An 18738-nucleotide genomic window follows, 5' to 3' on the forward strand; every position below is an offset into this window, starting at 1 on the left:
ATTTGCTCATGTTAGAGCTGATAGCGTTGTAAACTCCTAACCTGACTTTTCACCTATCGGCAAAAGTGCCTTTATGTACGTAACCCGAAAAAGTGCAATTAACTATGTAAAGCGCACTACTTCTGCCAAGCGAAATCGCGCTAGCAAATTAGAGAAAAAGTAGTCCACGAGCCGGACAGAAAACAGCGAGCCTCGCATGTTTTCTGTACTTTGTCGCTGCGCTCGAGGAGGGCTAGCCACCGGAAAAGGCATGACGTAGGCATGCCTTCAACTAATGAAAGCAAGCAGATTTTATTAGGCAAGCCCACGAACCAATGAAAAACACTGACGTGACGTCGACAGGGCTCTGAGCCCTTTTCTAAACACTAAAGCGTCTCGCTGCGATACGCATGCGCGAGCGCATGTAACGGAGGCTCGACCCTAAAAAGGGATATTTTTATAAACATTGCTCCATGTAATAGGGCATTAAGGCAGTTTTGTGACCTGGTGGCACACCCCCAGTACATGACCTGTTATTTATAGTCTTTAAATCATACGGTCCAAGCCTTGAGGGAGCCAGAGTCTTTAAGAAAGTAAACAATTGCTGTGCCATCTTAACAACTGTGCACAAGTTATTACAAGCAGAAGAGGTAAAACACAACCAGGGAAATAAAGCATGAGTGACATTGTAAGAATGGAGATACATCATCCTCTTCTCCTTATGATGACTTTTCCAGATTGGGATGGCGGAAGTGGCATCATATTCTAGATGACCACACATGACGTTAAATGCCATTACATTTTTAAACACTTTGTCAGCTTGTATTCTAAGAGGGTCCTTCTTTTGTGTTTTTGTTAATTACAGGTATTTGTCTGTAACTCTAATTTCATCATCACCAACTCCGTTATCCTCTTTTCCTTGTTCTTTTGCTTACTATGCAATCCTTCATTTCCACTTCATTTGGTCTCGTGCTGAAAATTTCCCTTACTACACTGTTCAAAGAAAAGAAAGTTTTGTCTTTTTAACAATCTAGGAATCACCTGCACTCCAAAAATCACTGAAAGCGCAACGTTTGATATTTTTTAAAATCTTGTTTTAGTTTTCTGGTATGGCGTTTTTTCACAGCACTGCCAATAAGCATCCTATACTAGCCTAACAAAATGTAGACCATCATCCACACTTAGCAATATTGCAGCATGTGAAGATCGGGGAACTTTATTATAATGAATACTAAGAAGACTTGTCACAATTCGTGATCCCCAGGGACAGCTGGCCACCATCCTGATGCTTGCACTTTCAAATGCATTCCCATGAAGAAGATGGCACTGTTTTAAAGAGAAACGTTTTACTTGTTGTTCTGCACTCAATCAATCAATCAATCAATTAATTTATAGAGCGCGCTACTCACCCGCAAGGGTCTCAAGGCGCTAGGGAGGGGGGGAGAGGGTTACTGCTGCTCAAAAAGCCAATTCTTGAGGCGCTTCCTGAAGGCGAGATGGTCCTGGGTGGTTCTTAGGTGGTCGGGGAGGGAGTTCCATGTTTTGGCTGCCAGGTAGGAGAAGGATTTACCTCCAGCGGTGGTTCTGCGGATATGTGGGACGGTGGCGAGGGCGAGGCTGGCTGAGCGAAGCTGACGAGTGGGCGTGTAGAAAGCGAGGCGTCCGTTGAGGTATTCGGGGCCCATGTTGTGAAGGGCTTGGTGTGCGTGGGTGAGGAGCCTGAAGGTGATCCTTTTGTTGAGGGGGAGCCAGTGCAGGTGTTTCAGGTGGGCGGATATGTGGCTGTGGCGCGGTATGTCGAGGATGAGGCGTGTGGAGGCGTTCTGTATGCGTTGAAGACGTTTCTGCAGCTTTGCGGTGGTTCCTGCGTATAGGGTGTTTCCGTAGTCCAGGCGGCTTGTGACGAGGGCGTGGGTAACTGTTTTTCTAGTATCGGCGGGGATCCATCAGAAGATTTTTCGGAGCATGCGAAGGGTGTGGAAGCAAGAAGACGAGACGGCGTTGACTTGCTTGGTCATGGTGAGGAGGGGGTCCAGGATGAATCCGAGGTTGCATGCGTGGTCTCTTGGGGTTGGTGCGGTGCCCAGAGCCGTGGGCCACCAGGAGTCGTCCCAGGCGGACGGGGAGTGTCCGAGGATGAGGACCTCCGTCTTGTCTGAGTTCAGCTTCAGGCAGCTGAGCTTCATCCATTCCGCGACGTCTTTCATTCCTTCCTGTAGGTTAGTTTTGGCGGTGGTTGGGTCTTTGGTGAGGGAGAGTATCAGCTGGGTGTCATCGCCGTAGGAGATGATGTTGATGTTGTGTTTGCGAGCGATGTCGGCGAGGGGGCTCATGTAGATATTGAAGAGGGTTGTGCTGAGCGATGAGCCTTGCGGTACGCCGCAGATGATCTCGGTGGGTTCTGAGCGGAAGGGCGGGAGGTAGACTCTTTGGGTTCGGTCCGAGAGGAACGAGATGATCCAGTCCAGGGCCTGTCCTAGGATTCCAGTGGAGCGGAGGCGGGTTATTAGGGTGCGATGACACACGGTGTCGAAGGCAGCCGAGAGGTCCAGGAGGATGAGGGCGGTTGTTTCTCCGTTGTCCATCAGGGTTCTGATGTCGTCGGTGACTGCGATGAGGGCGGTTTCCGTGCTGTGGTTGGCCGAAAAACCTGATTGGGAAGGGTCGAGCAGATTGTTAGCTTCAAGAAAGTTGGTCAGTTGCTTGTTGACGGACTTCTCGATGACCTTGGCCGGGAAACGGAGAAGAGAGATGGGACGGAAGTTCTTCAGGTCGTTGGGGTCAGCCGTGGGTTTTTTCAGGAGAGCGCTGACTTCCGCGTGTTTCCAGCTCTCGGGGAAGATGGCAGATGCGAACGAGCTGTTGATGATGCTCTGGAGATAGGGGGCGATGATGGAGTCGGCTTTGTTGAAGATGTGATGGGGGCATGGGTCCGAGGGGGAGCCGGAGTGGATGGTGTTCATGGTGATTCTGGTCTCTTCGGAGCTGATGGGGGTCCATGCGTTGAGGGTAGTGGCGGGGGCTGTTGGTTCAGTGGTGGGCTGCGGGGTCTGGGGTCCGAAGCTGTCGTGTAGGTCAGCGATCTTTCGATGGAAGAAAGTAGCGAGGGAGTTGCAGAGTTCTTGTGAGGGCGTGATGGTGTTGGAGATGGCGCTGGGGTTGGAGAGCTCTTTGACGATGTTGAAGAGTTCTTTGCTGTTGTGGGTGTTGTTGTCAACTCTCTCTTTGAATGATGCCCTTTTGGTGGAGCGGATCAGCTGGTGGTGTTCACGGGTGGCGATCTTGAGGGCTGCCATGTTTTCTGCGGTGTGATCTCTGCGCCAGGTTTTTTCGAGGGTACGGCAGGATTTATTGGATTCTTTGAGGGCGTCCGTGAACCACAGGGGTTTCCTGATGTTGGCCCCTCTTGGGTGGCTTTTAAGTGGTGCGAGGTTTTCGGCACAGTTGGTGATCCATTGTGTGAGGCTGAGGGCTGCGTTGTTGGCGTCGGTGGTGATGGCTGGTGGGTTTTGGTTCAAAGTTGAGAGGAGCTGCCCTGTGGAGATTTTGCTCCAGGGTCTGCGGGGAATTTGTTGTGTGCGATGATGGTGGGTCTCCCGTTTGAAGGTGAAGTGGATGCATCTGTGGTCGGTCCATTGTAGTTCAGAGGAGTGGCTGAAGGATATGTGGTTGCTGTCGGAAAAGATGGGGTCGAGCATGTGGCCAGCGGTGTGGGTGGGGGTGTTCACCAGTTGCTTGAGTCCGAGGTTGTCGAGGTTGTCGAGCAGGGTGGCGGTGTTGTTGTCGTTGTTTTTCTCCAGGTGGAAGTTCAGGTCCCCGAGGAGGATGTAGTCTGGTGAGGCCAGGGCGTGCGGGCTGATGAAGTCAGTGATGGTTTCGCTGAATCGGGCGCGTGGGCCCAGGGGCCTGTAGACGAGAGTTCCTCTGAGGGTGGTTCTGGGGTCGGTGTGGATCTGGAAGTGTATGTGTTCGGCGGCGAGGGGGGTGTCCTCGGTGGTGGTCGTGATGTTGATGGAGTTCTTGTAGATGATGGTGATTCCTCCGCCGATTTGGTTGACGCGATCCTTCCGGGGCGATCTTGTAGCCGTCGGGGATGGCTAAGGCAATGTCAGGAGCCGAGGAGGCGTTCATCCAGGTTTCTGTGATGAAGGCGACATTCGGTGCTGTTGTGTCCAGGAGGTCCCATAATTCGATGGCATGCTTGTGGATGGAGCGTGTGTTGAGGAGGATGCACTTGAGGTGGTTGTTGGTGCGAGGGCCGGTGGAAGGTCTGCAGGCTCGGTGGAAGGTATACTTGCAGGCTTGACAGGCGAAGGGTCCATGAGTGCGTTTAGGGCTGGCTTGGTAGCAGGTGGCTGTTCGTCTGGGGTTGAGTGCGTTGAGGGAGGCGGCGTCGTATCTAAGACGGGGGTTTTGAGTGCGGTGGGGGCCAGGGGTTCTGGCGCTGGGTGCGGTCCAGGCGCGGACGGGCACAGACGGGCTTGCCTTTGGCGCGCCAGTGGCTGCCATGAGAGGGAAGGGGGGGAGGAGGGGTCAGCTGGGAGGCGGGAGGGAGGACAACGAATGGGAGCAGGGGGGGCGGGGGCGCACGGGAGGCAGTGGCGGGAAAGCGGGAGGGGGAGAGCGGGAAAGCAGAACAGGAGGGAAATGTAGAAATCAGAAGACAACAGGAGAGAAAATTTACAAATCAGAAGACAACAGGAGAGGAAATGGAGAAATCAGAAGACAACAGGAGAGAAATGGAGAAATCAGAAAACAACAGGAGAGAAAATGGAGAAATCAGAAGACAACAGGAGAGATATGGGAAATACAGAAGCACAACAGGAGAGAAATGGAGAAATCAGAAGCAGAGCGCAAAGGAAAAACCAAGGACCTAGAAACCAGTGGCAGGGGCCTGGGCAGGTGGAGCTGCAGCGGCGGGGAAGCGACCTACCCGAAGCTCAAGGGTCGCTGATTTTTGAGAGCCGGAGCTTATTTTTCTTACTCAAGCATTTACTGCGAATAAAAGATGCATATGGGAAATTGAAAAGGCCCGAGATGGCTTCAGGATTATGCTGCCTTAATATTCGTGTTTCCACTTTAACATTTTATCTAGCAAGCGATAACCCCGAGCTGTATAAGCCAGCCAGCCTGCTGATAAGCATGATTTATTGCCCTTAAGGGTCCCGGTGCCCTCCAGCCAGATGAAGCTAAACTCCGTGACCTGTTGTAACTCTGAGGCCCTGAAAAACCACAAACCTTATTCACGGTGATTTCTCCTCTGGTCCTGCTCTGCTGGAAAGAGAGCATATTTTCGCGCTGCTTTCTTTTGAAATGTGTGCGCTTTCCAAATGCGTGTGCGCGTGGGGAAAAGCACCATGCGCGCGCGTGCCTCCACCTTACAGGGAACATTGGTGGTAGGTATCTAAGGGACACAAGAGTGAGTAGGCCGTCACAATTTGAACAAAGGAACCACCACCTCATTGTGCGTACAGCATTAATGTAATGGGACTTTGGGAATGGCAATGTATGTGCAATTTTCGGCACTGACGCAGTTATGGAAGATCTGTATGTAGTCCACCACCATTAAATGGCGACCGCCTATCCTGTATCTAGGGACAAGTGGAAGTGAGGTAACTCCGCCGACATTGGCCATCGTGGCGGAAGGGGGTCTTGCAGCGCCGTGCAATTCCTCTTTGGCTAATATGGGACTCTATAGAGTACAGTGGACAATGGGGATCAGCGGCAGCGGTGACGGTGTACATCGCCGCGGATCTGACCGCCATTTTCTTTCTATAACCTCACTTGATTCCTGACAATCCACAGGAGAACACCTACACTACGTGACCTGTGTCTGGAACCTACCATGGCCCGTGTGACTGGGGAAAGGGCCCCTGCCTTCACTTCGGAGGAGTTGGAGCACTTGGCAAATGGGGTCCTACCACGGTATGGGGCCTGCAAACCAACAGGTGAGTACACCTTGTGCACGATGCTTGTGGGAAGGTTGCATGGAGATGTGTGTGTAGGCATTGTGTCATTTGGGGGGGAAGTCTGTTGGTAGTATACATGGTGGGCGCCGGGCGATGTGTATGCCAATGGAGGTGGAAACGGGGTTTGTGAGCCATATGTGTGACAGGCTGGATTGTATGTGTAATGGTGTCCTCCTGTCTGTATTACCTCTGCAGGTCAGCGCCCATCAAAAGAAGGGATTGTGGCGTGGCATCGCCAAGTAAGTGCAGACCCTGGGGGTCTACAGCAGGTGGAGCACCCACTGCAGGAAACGGTTGGAGGACCTGAGGCGCTAGACACGGAAGACTGCGGAGGCCCAGCTGGGGATGGTCTCCCAACGAGGAAGGGGTGCCCGTCTGAACCTGACCCCCCTGATGGCCCGCATACTGGCGGTGGCCTACCCAGAGCTGGATGGGCGCTTGAGGGCATTACAGAAGCCACAAGGGTGTGAGTACAGTGTGCATTACTACAATAATTGGTAGGTGGCATGGGATCCGGGGGTGGGTGTGAGTTAGTGGGTGGCCCTTAATGCCAGGTCAGTGTTTGCAGCGTGATCCAGCTCAAGGGTAATGGGTGTCTAGCAAAATTCATGTAACCTAGCTCGGTTGCATTCCATGTCAGTTAGGGCTTTGTGGGTCCAGGAGGGGTGCAGTTGGCGGTGGTTGGCTGTCATCTTGCTGTGGCATCTAGCCAATTGAATGCCAGTGCAATGCATAGTGCTCATTCCTGATCCCTGTGTGTAACAGTATTGTGTATGCCAACTGTGGTGCTGGTGCTGTAATTGACCCAGTGCTCCCTTTCTCTCCCTCCCCCCTTTCTCCTTCTGTCATCCTGTTCATGTGTGCATTAGCATCATCTGGCAGAGGAGCAGGGGCACCGGCGACAGAGGGAGCTGCATCCCACAGAACCCAGGAGGCAGAGTCCACCGACGCCGAGGGAACCAGTGGGACGGAGGGCGAGGGGAGCACCACGGCGGAGACAGGAGGTGACAACACTGACTCTGAATCCTCCTCCCATGGAAGCTCCCTGGTGGTGGTGGACACCTCTGTGACCACCCCAGCTGCAGGTACAGCTGCCACCCGCATACCAGCACTGGCCTTCCAGTAGCCCCTCACGGAGTTGCCCGTGCCCACTCACCCCAGGAGGGTGGGCATCTCCTTCGCCTCAGGCACCTCAGGCCCTGCCCAGTGAGCCCTGCTGCCCTGAGTGAGGAGGCAATTGACTTCTTGAGATCCATCTCTGTAGGGCAGTCAACCATTGTGAATGCCAACCAGGGGCTGGCATCCCAGATGCAGCAATGCAATGCATTTCTGAAGGTCATTCACAGTGGATTGGCGGCCCAACAGAGATAGATTCAGGCTCTGGCCTCCTCTCTGATGGCAGCCAGTGTCCCTGTTTCTGCCATCCCCCTTCCAACTACCACTTCCCAGTCCCAGTCTCTTCAACCCCAACCCATCCCATGCACACATACAGACGAGCATGCACACAAGACATCACACAAGAGTGGCACAGCCAAACACAGGCACCACACTTCAGTCCACAAGCACTCACACAAACACCAGACAGTTGCACACATCCAAATCCACTGTCTCCCTCTCCTCCTCCTCCTTCGCCCCTCACAGTCACGTCCACACTCACACGTGCATGCACTGCTTCAACAGCCACCACCAGCATCACCACACCAAGCAGCACACACACCTCACTAGCAGACACCTCCACAACATCCATCCATGCGTCCCCTGTGTCCTCTCCTACCCTGTCTGTCCCCCCCAAAGGACACAAACGCAGGCACTCAGACACCCAACAGCTACCCACCTCACATCAGCACACTGCCCATGCACCTGCGTCCCTCCTCCCTCATCCAGCCCCACCGTCCCCAAGAAGCTTTTCCTTGTCCAACTTGACCTCTTCTCTCCCCTTCCCCCCATCCTGCCCGTAAGAGCAGGGTCCCAATGGCCCAGCCCAGCACCTCAGCCAAACAGTCCACGGGGACAGTGGAGGCACCTCCTAGTCATGGAGGCAAGACAGTGAAGGATCTCACTCCACCAGCTAGGAAAGGGAAGGATCCCACTCCAACAGCCAGGAGGGGTAAGGTTCCCACTCAACCACCAATGCAAGAAAAGGTTCCCACTCAACCACCAATGACAGAAGAGGTTCCCACTCAACCACCAATGACAGGCAAGAAGCCCTCACCTCCTGCTGGGACACAGCAGCCCTTGCCTCCAGCAGAGGCTGCCCAGGAGACAACTCCTCCAGCAGAGACAATGCAACCCACACCTCCAGCAGAGGCTAGCAGGGGACCACCACCACCACCAGTGGTCACGGAGCCCTCACCTTCAGCAGAGGACATGTAGGCCACCCTCCAGGGACTGTTGTGCAAGGAGCCCCCTCCAGGATCAGTGGGCAAGTTCCCAACCTAAGAGACTGTGACCTTGCACTCCCCAGCATTGGGTATTGGGCATGGACCCCCCTTCAGAATCAATTGCCAAGTTCCCCACCTCAGAGGCTGTGACCTTGCACTCCCCAGCATTGAGAATTGGACATGGAGCCCCCTCCAGAACCAGTGGGAAAGTTCCCCACCTCAGAGACTGTGACCTTGCACTCCCAGCATTGGGAATTGGGCATGGAGCCCCCTCCAGGAGCAGTGGGCAAGTTCCCAACATCAGCTGAGGTGCTCCCCACCCCCTTCCCCCTGAGGTGCCTGTCCACGTCCGTGACGTTGCCCCTGCACAGTTTTGTGCATAATTAGTCAGGATCAAGTTGGGGCTTGGACTGTGCCCTGTGGCCATGTGGGCCTTATGGACTTTGGACTGGGCATTAAGTTGGATAATACCTCCACTAAGATGCTGATAGCAGACATGAATGCATGTGACCTAGTGCAGTTAATTCAGGGACCTACTCATAATAGAGGACATACACTCGACCTGGTATTTTCTAATGTACCATGTCTAGAATTTCTATCTTCACTCCCGCTAGCATGGTCGGATCATTACCTTTTAGAGCTAGAACTATCCATTGTTCACCATAAGAATATGAACACGGTTGCCCCTTCATGCAGAAGAAAGTGGCACAATTTAAAGGCCACTGAGTTTATTAACGCACTGGAAAAAAAGAGACCAGGAAATATAAATATAAACAATATATCAGATTTCACGCAATCCGTGAATAAATGGACAGAGGATAGTCTGGACGAAATCATACCCCTCTCCTATACCAAAAATACACCCCGAAAGAAATCGGCTCCCTGGTTTAATACTAGCCTCCTTGAGAAGAAAAGAGGTTGCAGGAAACTAGAAAGGAAATGGAGATATACCCATGATGACTCTGAAAAAAGGGATTACAAGATTATGATTCGAGATTACCACTCAGAAATTAGAAAAACACAGGCGGCATACTATTCTGAAAAAATTGAAGCAGCAGCTAACTCTCCCAAAGAGATATTCAATGCTTTAAAAGACCTTATTAACCCCACTGAGGAGTTAGAAAGTAGGGACTTCCCACAGCAACATGTAGAGGATCTGGCAAGCTTCTTTTTAAACAAAATTCAGAATATTCATGAAGCTTTTCCCAGTTCCCGAATTGAAGATCAGGGGACGAGGTACCAGGAGGTGCAGGAGGAAATCCTCCTAACAAACTTTACTCCCATTAGTCTGGATGGAGTTATAAAATCATTGAATTCAACGAAATCAGGCTCCCCGTTGGATCCTGCTCCCCCCCAGATCTTAGCTATGTGATCACCAGTTTTAGGCCCAATAATCACTAAACTTATTAACACCTCATTAGCTTCTGGTATGGTACCAGAATCATGGAAACAGGCTATTGTTAAGCCTCTTCTAAAAAAAGCCAATTTGGATTCCAGGTTATTGAGTAATTATAGACCAATTTCACTGCTGCCTCTAATGGCTAAACTTGCAGAGAAGCAGGTACACCTTCAGTTGTCTACGCTTCTGGAAGAAGGAAAGCTCCTACATCCCACTCAGATGGGCTTCAGGCCTAAGCATGGGACAGAAACCGCATTGATTGCCATTACAGAGGAAGCAAAAAAGAGGATGGACAAAGGAATTGAAACCGTGATCGTCCTTTTGGATTTGATTCCGGCATTCGATACAGTTGATCTAAATATCCTCATAGCTAGATTGCGGGGATGTGGAATCGCCAGACTCGCACTAGAATGGATTTGTTCTTTTATACATGGTAGATCCTTTCAGGTGCTGGATTGATCATATATTTCTAGGCGTACCTTCAGTACTTGTGGTGTCCCTCAGGGGTCGGCCTTGAGTCCGCTACTTTTTAATGTCTACATGCGGCCTTTAGCAGGGATCGTGGAACCATTTGGACTAAACCTGGTTTCCTATGCAGACGATACACAATTGGTCGTCTCCTTCTCTAAAGCTCACCCAGATATGGGTACTGCACTAGGGCCCTGCCTGAAAGCAGTTGCTACCTGGATGTCAGAAAGCAAACTGAAGCTTAACCACGAAAAAACTGAGGTGTTGTTCTTTGGGAGAAATATGCCCCTAGTTAATTCCATCCTATTAGGAGGAGCTCCCACCCTGCCTCCTCCTAAATGCCTTATTAAAAGCTTGGGCGTTTGGCTGGACCCTCTACTGTCAATGGCTCAACATGCCAACAGAGTAGCAGGAACTTCATTTGCCCTGCTTAGGACTCTGAGGAAGGTTCTAACGATATTACCGTTTCTGGCTAGAAGATTGGTTATTCAGGCTCTGATAGGTTCTCGGATTGATTATGGCAATGCCCTGTTTATAGGATCACCTAAATATGTGATCCAAAGACTACAAAGGGTACAAAATGCTGCTGCACGTCTGCTTTTAAACATTCCCAAGCAACACTCTATATGAGCAGGAATCCTGTCCCTACATTGGCTCCCGGTAGAGGAGAGGATTCAGTTCAAGGCCCTGTGCCATATTCATAGAGCCATATTTGATAAGGGTCCTGAAATGCTTAAAACTTTGGCACAGGTCTATATTCCAGCTAGGCCACTCAGATCCTCATCAGCTAACTTGATCATAGTACCGTCGGTGAAGAAGGCAAGATGGGGAGGAAGATCACTGGCATATCAAGGTGCTTTGCTCTGGAATAACCTGCCTATCAATATAAGATCTAATTCACAAGAGACTTCCTTTAGGAAAGACCTGAAGACCTGGCTATTTAAAATCTAAACTCTTTTACGAACATAAATAGTACACTTCCTCTATGGCTACATAAGCGCTACGAAGCCTTCGGGCAGTTAGGCGCTATATAAACAATTATAACATAACATAACATAACATAACATAACATTGGCCCTTTCTGGACAATTGTTTATGTATCTCTTTTCTAAAATTGGTGAGATAGTGGCTTTTGCCTTGCAATTACAAATTCAGTACTGCCGACTTGTAGTCCTTGTATTATTATTCGGTGTGTCCTGTGCCATTGATTTACGTCTGCAGCTGGTTGTGTGATTGGTGTGTGTGAATGGTGTGTGTCATGTGTGTGTGTGTCACTCTCCTTTTTCTCCCTCCCTCCCTTGTGTGCTAGGCAGCTGTACTCACTGTCGTCGTATTCGTCGGCAATGGTGTTCCAGGTGGAGTATGGCTTAGAAGAGCATCGGGAAGACTTGAAGTTCTGGTTCCATGGCAGCGTTGATCTTCTCTGTGTCTCTGTTGGTAAGTCTTTGGTCTTCTGTGATGTGTTTCTGCCAGGCTTTTGATGGCATTGGTACCGCCTTGGAAATCTTGGTGGATTGCAGTGTCATGATATGGTGGGTGGTACATTGTTTTCCGCCTGGCTATTGATGGCTACCGCTGTGGTGCGTGGTGTTAACGCCCTGGTGGATAGTGTGGTACACTGGCTGTCTATGGTAGTTATCCCCGTCATGGTCTTAATTTGGCAGTAATTACCGCCAGCCTGTTGGCGGTATTACTGCCAACTTAACAGTCACAGCCAAAGTCATAATGACCACCTAAATCTCCCTGTGCTTAAAAACATTGTATGTGATCTTGTGTGATGTAACTGGTGCTCATGTAAAGAGCTCCGATACCTTCAGGTCAAGTTTGTGCTATATAAATCTACAAAAAAACGCCTTCATCTATCTCAGACTCAAATTATCTGCACTGAAAACATGTTCACATAACAGGTGCTAAGGCAGCATCAGCATCCAGACTGGATTTTTTTAGATTGTTGACAAACATATCAACAAGTGCAAACTTTCTGAAAATGAGAAATCAGAAAAAACGTTTGTGCAAACACAGCGGGGGATAGGACTTAATACGTTTTTGCTTTCTCACAATGAGTGACATGGAAAAAAGAAAATTCACTCAGCAGTTCCTTTATTTGGTTCCAAGAACGTACTTCAAGGTGGTCCCTAACATGAAAGCAAATAAAAGAATGAAAAATACCGACAGAGAAATACATAACAAATGGAAGAGGGCAAGCCACTGAAAGCTCAAGCCAGGTGACTAGCTCAACTTAAGGGCCTCTGAGAAGCCTAATTCCAAATCAATCAGAGCTTTCATGGTGAAAATGTGGCCTAGCTGCAAGAGCGAATTCCAGCCAGTATGCTATTCGACTATTTAAAACAAATAAAAAATAGTTCAGAATATGTTGTCGTAATAATGATCGGTTTTCCTATAGTACCAAAGGTGGCTTTACAGCAACTAAAATGCTAGTTAATAACACTGCACAGCTCAGTAGGACTCCGTGTATAGGTTTTCAAGGATGGAAAGCTATGACATTTTTCTGGACTTTGAACATTCGATCTGTCAATTGTGCAATGTTTTTGCTTTATAGAGAGTGTACAAAATAGGCATGTTTCCATGATTTATGGAGGCATACGTATTTCTGCTGTTCTTAGATTACCTATCTTCTCCATCTTCAGTTACTTGTAATTCTCTACTTCAGGTCTCTGGCTGTGGATGCAGTCAAGGGTAGATTTTTCATATGAGCCAGAGACAGCCCATTTTTAGGCCTCCTCTACAGACAGCTTTTACCTCTCTGTTGTCGAAGACCTTTTGAGAACAATACTGATGCTTACAATATACTTTGGGTCAGCCCACATCTTACCATTGGTTTGCTTTCTTGTCAGTCTGACTTGCTTGTTACTTAATTGATGTCTTTCCTTCCTCTTCTTGTGTTTGTCACTCCCCTGGACTATAATTTCTGTACCATCCGTTTTGATTGGATGACTTATACCATTCTACTACTTAAATTCAGGGAATTACTTTTTCTTTTCTTTCAACACTCCATGGGAGTCCTTATGTTTTCTTGCTAGTTCCCTTGTGTGCTGCTTCCCTACTCAATTTCCTCGTTTTTTTCTGTATTCCCCCCCCAAGTCCATCCATTGCTACCTCAGCCCCCAAGCCTTTTTGTTTTATTTTATTGCTCAAAATCCACCAAAACTCTATTGCTCCCATGCTGTGCGGTTGACTGCAGACCCTTCCACACTCCAACCCAAACCTTGACCACTTTCACCCTGTAGTAAAGCACAATAGGGCCAGCATAGTACCTCCATTTTAAAATGCACATTTTAATTTAGCATTTCCTTTCTGATGGTGACCCTTTACATGACTTTTCACTCATGTGATAATGCACTGAGAAATCACTGTATGTCCAGCCTGTTTCTTGTGAGTGCTGATACAATCCAGTCTGTACACTCCATCCAAGACTAAGCACATAGAACGTGATGTCCTAAGTATTCTGAATGTCCTTTGAGACAGCTCCGCATTTGTAGACATATCATAGTATGGAGCCTGCACCTCCTTCACAGTGTGACATGTACGGTGCTTGTATTCTAAAAACTGTCTTTGCACCACATTCTGCGTAGTAGCACTTCTGCTAGGATTATTGTGGAACACAGCAAATTGTACCCAAGATGCACCTTGGCTGACCCTGATGCTGATTCTGACCTCTACCCTGCACAGGACAATAGTCTGCACTACACCAGACCTGCTACCTGGCTTCTCAGTACTTCATACTCAGGTATGGGCAGTTGGGCTGCCCTATTGATTGGACAGATGGAACTCTCACTATGCTCTTGATAGTATAGATAGCAACAGATAAGAGTATACCTACATAATAATGCTACTATGGTTGAACTGTTTACTTTATTCACCATTTTTGTAATGCTGCTACCATGCTTTGTCTTGCTTGCCTAATAATCAGAGCTCTTTTTTATGCAAGGATAAGATTATTGCAATAAATGTTCTCAGAGACATTTCTGCATCTTTCTTGTGTTTTATCTAGGGTACGCAGAGTGGCAACAAAAGGTAAGATCTGTTTCCACAATTTCCTTGGGAATCTGAGTAGGCATGTTTGAGGTTGCAAATACCAGCCTGTACCCTGGTATGTTAGGGGTTCAGATAAGGGTACTGTGTCAACGTTTCCCAATGGTGTAGACAGACTGATTTGCCATATGCTGACTTTTATGTAGACCTGATACACAGTTCTTCTTGACTCGTATTACCTGGCACCACCTATAACATGGCACCACCAACATTCTAGGTCAGTTACTTCTTTAAAGGGTCAACTGAGTAGTTGTTACATATGCCCAAGGTCTCCCTTTTCATCCTTGTATGAAGACATCTGTGGCGTTAGGGATTAATCCTCCTCAGCTGAATAGGAATCCCCTATTTTAGTCTGTAGGTTGTTCAAGCTTAAACCTTTAAAAAGGTAACCCCACCATAGTGTTTCCTCTCTGAATCCTATTGTTTAATATGGTGAACAGTTAGCAATCTGGTTAATTGCAGACAAGCTGTCACAACATATTTGGCAAAACAGGAACTCCCTGGAGAAGTTACCTTTGTGGTAGAGGCACATAAAGCATGTAATGCAAAGTTTTTTTACTCATGGGTCGACCATCCTGCAGTAGATGCAAATACACTAACATTTCATACATACACTGAGGTGGCAGCACCTTAACAATAAAGACCATATCACCATTTAGAAATAGCATGAACATTTCAGGAACATGACAATTGGTTCCAAGGCAGCCTTCCACATGCACTGAAAAACTCGAGACTGGGTGACCTCAGAAATGATGGGGTGACCTGGGCTATCTTAGCCGGTTGTAGACCATACCTAAACTTAGTCCCATTAAATGCTGGTGAACTCTGTACCCTATACACAGGATTGGTTTGACTATGTAGACAACCTTACTCAGTATGTTATGCGAATGATAACAACTGTCCTGCTGTTCAAGCTGTCAAGTCACAGTTAGCTTTGCCGGCATTTAGTCCTGTCACTATTAATGCAATTATAGGTAAGGTTCCCACCAGATAGGAAGAGATTCTGCTCTGGATTGCTCAAAAAACACATCAGCTTGAACCATTGTTTCCCCATATGGGACCCAAGATAAACATAAGATTCTTACTATGTGCCTACCACTTGGTTTGGGTCATTCATTGAAGACTCTGCCTCCTGGGGGATCGTCTTTGCTGCCATATATGCCATAACACATGGTACAGCATCAATAGCTGTTTTGGCCAGAAGTGCTAAAACAGATTCAAAATTAATATGGGGCTGACCCTGCCCTGGAAATGAAATTAAATTAATTGGTAACTTTGCCTGAGTTTCCTCAATTATATTAGGTAATATTAAAGGGGAGGCAGCTTCGCTGGCAATATGCCAATGACTGGCACAGGTTCCTGTTTAAGATCAAGAACGCAAGTTGCCAAATATTATTGCGGACACCTATACATCTATAGGAGGAGATAATTTGGGAGCCAGGCCTAATAAACCACTGTTTAAAGGCAAAACTGACCAAGATTATTCCAAACAGGCACCAGAGTCCTCTAAAAAGTACTAGGACAAACAAAAAAATAAAGATAAAATAAAAACACTTGGTGGATCTCCGCAACCGGAACCCACTGAAAAGTGTTACAATCTGCATAACTGTGATACACTTAAACAGCCTGACAGGTATCAGTATACTGGTACACGTCCTTCTTGTTCCTTTCGGGACTCCCCAGAGATGCGCTCTGAGAAGGAAGGACATTCCGAGTGCAAGCATGAAGAGTATGTGAAACCGAAAATGGGCTCAAAATGCTCATCTGACATCATCATAAAAAAAGGAAGAAAAACTTCCACAGCACAAACTCCAGTTCAAAAAGAAGAAGGTAGCAGGTATTTCTGTTAAATATGCCACACATACTGAGAACACTCATTCTGAACAAGATGTGGGACTGACATTGCTAGACAGCGCAGCAGAAGTCACAATAGTTCACCAGAATCTTATGCCAACTAGTAAATTTGTCCAAGTTGAAACACCAGATCAGCGGGTGAGCCCCTCTGACAGATTATATGATTGGACATTCAAATTGATTTGCTCTATTAACGTGGTTTTCTGGGTTAAATTAGCAACCATTAATGACATTCTCTTGGGTGAGGCAGAGTGGCCACTTGTGTTTGTCAGGAAAGTCCCACAAGGAGAAGATGTAATACTACCCTCCTCCTCTGTTGTTGTTCCTGAAGCAGTTAAACAAGAGTATGCAGAAGACTGGGCTCTTGCATAAGCCCCTTCACTATACTGCAATCATGTAGGTTTGGGTAAAGGTTCCCCTTTCCACATAATACCCATAAGCTCTAGCCAACAAGTGTAACCACAATACCCTATTAAACATGAAGGAAAAGCCCCAGTCAGTGAAATTCTCTCACAGCTTGAGTATCAGGTAGTATTTGAACCCTGTGTGTCCCCTCTGAATAATCCTTTTTTCGGTATTGAAACCAGATCATTCCAATCGCATAGTCTTAGACTACAGACATTTAAACAGTCACACACACTTTTGCAGTTCAAAACTCACACAGTACGGCCCGAATGAACAACATAGTCCGTAAAAATTATAATATGACATTGGACATTTCTAAAAAAAAAATCTGTCGAAATATAGTGCCTGAAAGCAGAGATCTAACTACCTTCAGCACCCTAGGGTCACAAAGATGCTTTTGTCTCTTCTTCAACAGTATAAGAACAGTCCTGGATTGTTTGCTGCCCGATTAGCATCGATTTTTCATTACATTGAATAAGAAGCATTTTCTTATGTCAGTGACATCTATCTGACAGACGATGACTTAAACAGACAATTAGTGAAAGTAGATGACATAGGTGGTCATTATGACCCTAGCCGTCTCCTGACCATCAGGACAAAGGTGGCGGTTTCACTGCCAAGAGGCTGGCAGTGAAGACTGCCACATTATGAGTGTGGCGCGTTGGCCTCTGCCAACACGCCACATCTCTACTCATACCGCCAGGGTGGTCAGAGCTGCTGGGCCGGAGATGTGCAACTCCAACCCGGCGGTCCAGAGAAGACAACCAGCAGTATTAGGAGCCGCCTTTCCATCAGGGTTTCCGAGGCAGTAGCACTGCCACAAAAACCCTGGTGGAACGGCTACCGGTGACAGGGAATATCTTCCCTGTCATCAGTAGATAACTGCACTAAACTCCCCTCCCCCTTCCAGACACAGAACCCCCTCCCCGCAGACATGCACATGCACACAGACACCCATACGCACCAACCATACACTCATTCACCTACACTTACATACACGCATTCACTCACAGGCATCCATACTCGCATTCAGCTCAGCACTCATTCACGCATTCAACCACGCATACTCACACCCATCCAAACATGGATACTCACACTCATCCAAACACGTAAACATGCATTCACCACAACACTTATACTTGCATACACACATGCATACACACTTACATGCATACTCGCACTCACTTCTACATTCAGACACGGATACAACCACACATACACACATTCATGCACACACGCAGACAACACACACTCACACATGCACACACAACACCCCCCACCATGTCAACCCTCCTCCCCTGTCAGACGATCAACTTACCTTGGGCATCGTCGACCTCAATAATCAGTATGAGAGATGATATCGAATTTTATTATACATAAGGTAGGAGCCTCTGATTCATTTTTTCTGGTCAATTTATATATAGGATCAATCAAATCCAATGTCCTTAATTGCTCTAGGATTCAACAATTTCCTTAATAGTCTCTTTCTATATATTTTCTTATAAATAATTTGTGGTATTTACATTTTGTGATGTTACCCTTTTGAACTGCCTATAATTGTTATTAACATGGGGGGGGAGGAAACATTAATCATTTATGTTAGTGTTATCGCCTCATTTCTAGGCACAATCTTTTGGCAAGTGTTGCCGGCCCTTTTGTGGACGTTTGTTTTAGTCCTGTGTATGTAATAGTCGATCTGATGCTTGTATATGTTTATTTTTCTTTCAGTATATAGTCCTTTGTGGATGTCACACATATATGTTTTGGTAGTCCATGTTTACTCATTGATTATGTTTGTTTTTTGTGTCAACCTTTCGTTAACCCCCCACTTTGCCTCATTTTGTTATTCATACATATTCGTTATGTGTATATATTTTTTCTTGAACTTTAGTTCAATAACTCATGTCATTGATACTGTGTATATTTGTGTATATATATTTTTTTTTTAAATTCAGCACACTTCTTTACGGTTGTCCCTTGTCTGCATGTTGTATAAATTAATCAAACGTTTTGGCCATGTTTTTAGTGCGCACTTTATGTTCATAAGTAGTTTCTATGGTATGTATGTATCTTTTTTAAAATATATTTAGGATACTCTGTTTATCATATTTCAGTCCTGAAGAAGTCCTTTGTTAAGGACGAAACGCGTTGGCTGATGTGTTTTTTTATGTGCAAAGAAAAATAAATAAAAATAAGATGATCATGTGACGACATGGACTAATTGGAATTT

The 18738-nt window shown here is 47.3% G+C and overlaps 1 protein-coding gene across 1 annotated transcript in view; it reads right to left on the reverse strand.

The window, feature by feature from the left end:
* Nucleotides 1-18738, reverse strand: part of GRK1 (G protein-coupled receptor kinase 1) — a 423541-nt gene that overhangs the window by 326344 nt on the left and 78459 nt on the right. The window contains 1 exon segment of the mRNA XM_069204635.1: nt 17206-17222. Coding sequence (XP_069060736.1) covers nt 17206-17222 — 17 coding nt within the window.

Source organism: Pleurodeles waltl, chromosome 8, assembly GCF_031143425.1.
Source record: "Pleurodeles waltl isolate 20211129_DDA chromosome 8, aPleWal1.hap1.20221129, whole genome shotgun sequence".
NCBI classification, from domain to species: domain Eukaryota; kingdom Metazoa; phylum Chordata; class Amphibia; order Caudata; family Salamandridae; genus Pleurodeles; species Pleurodeles waltl.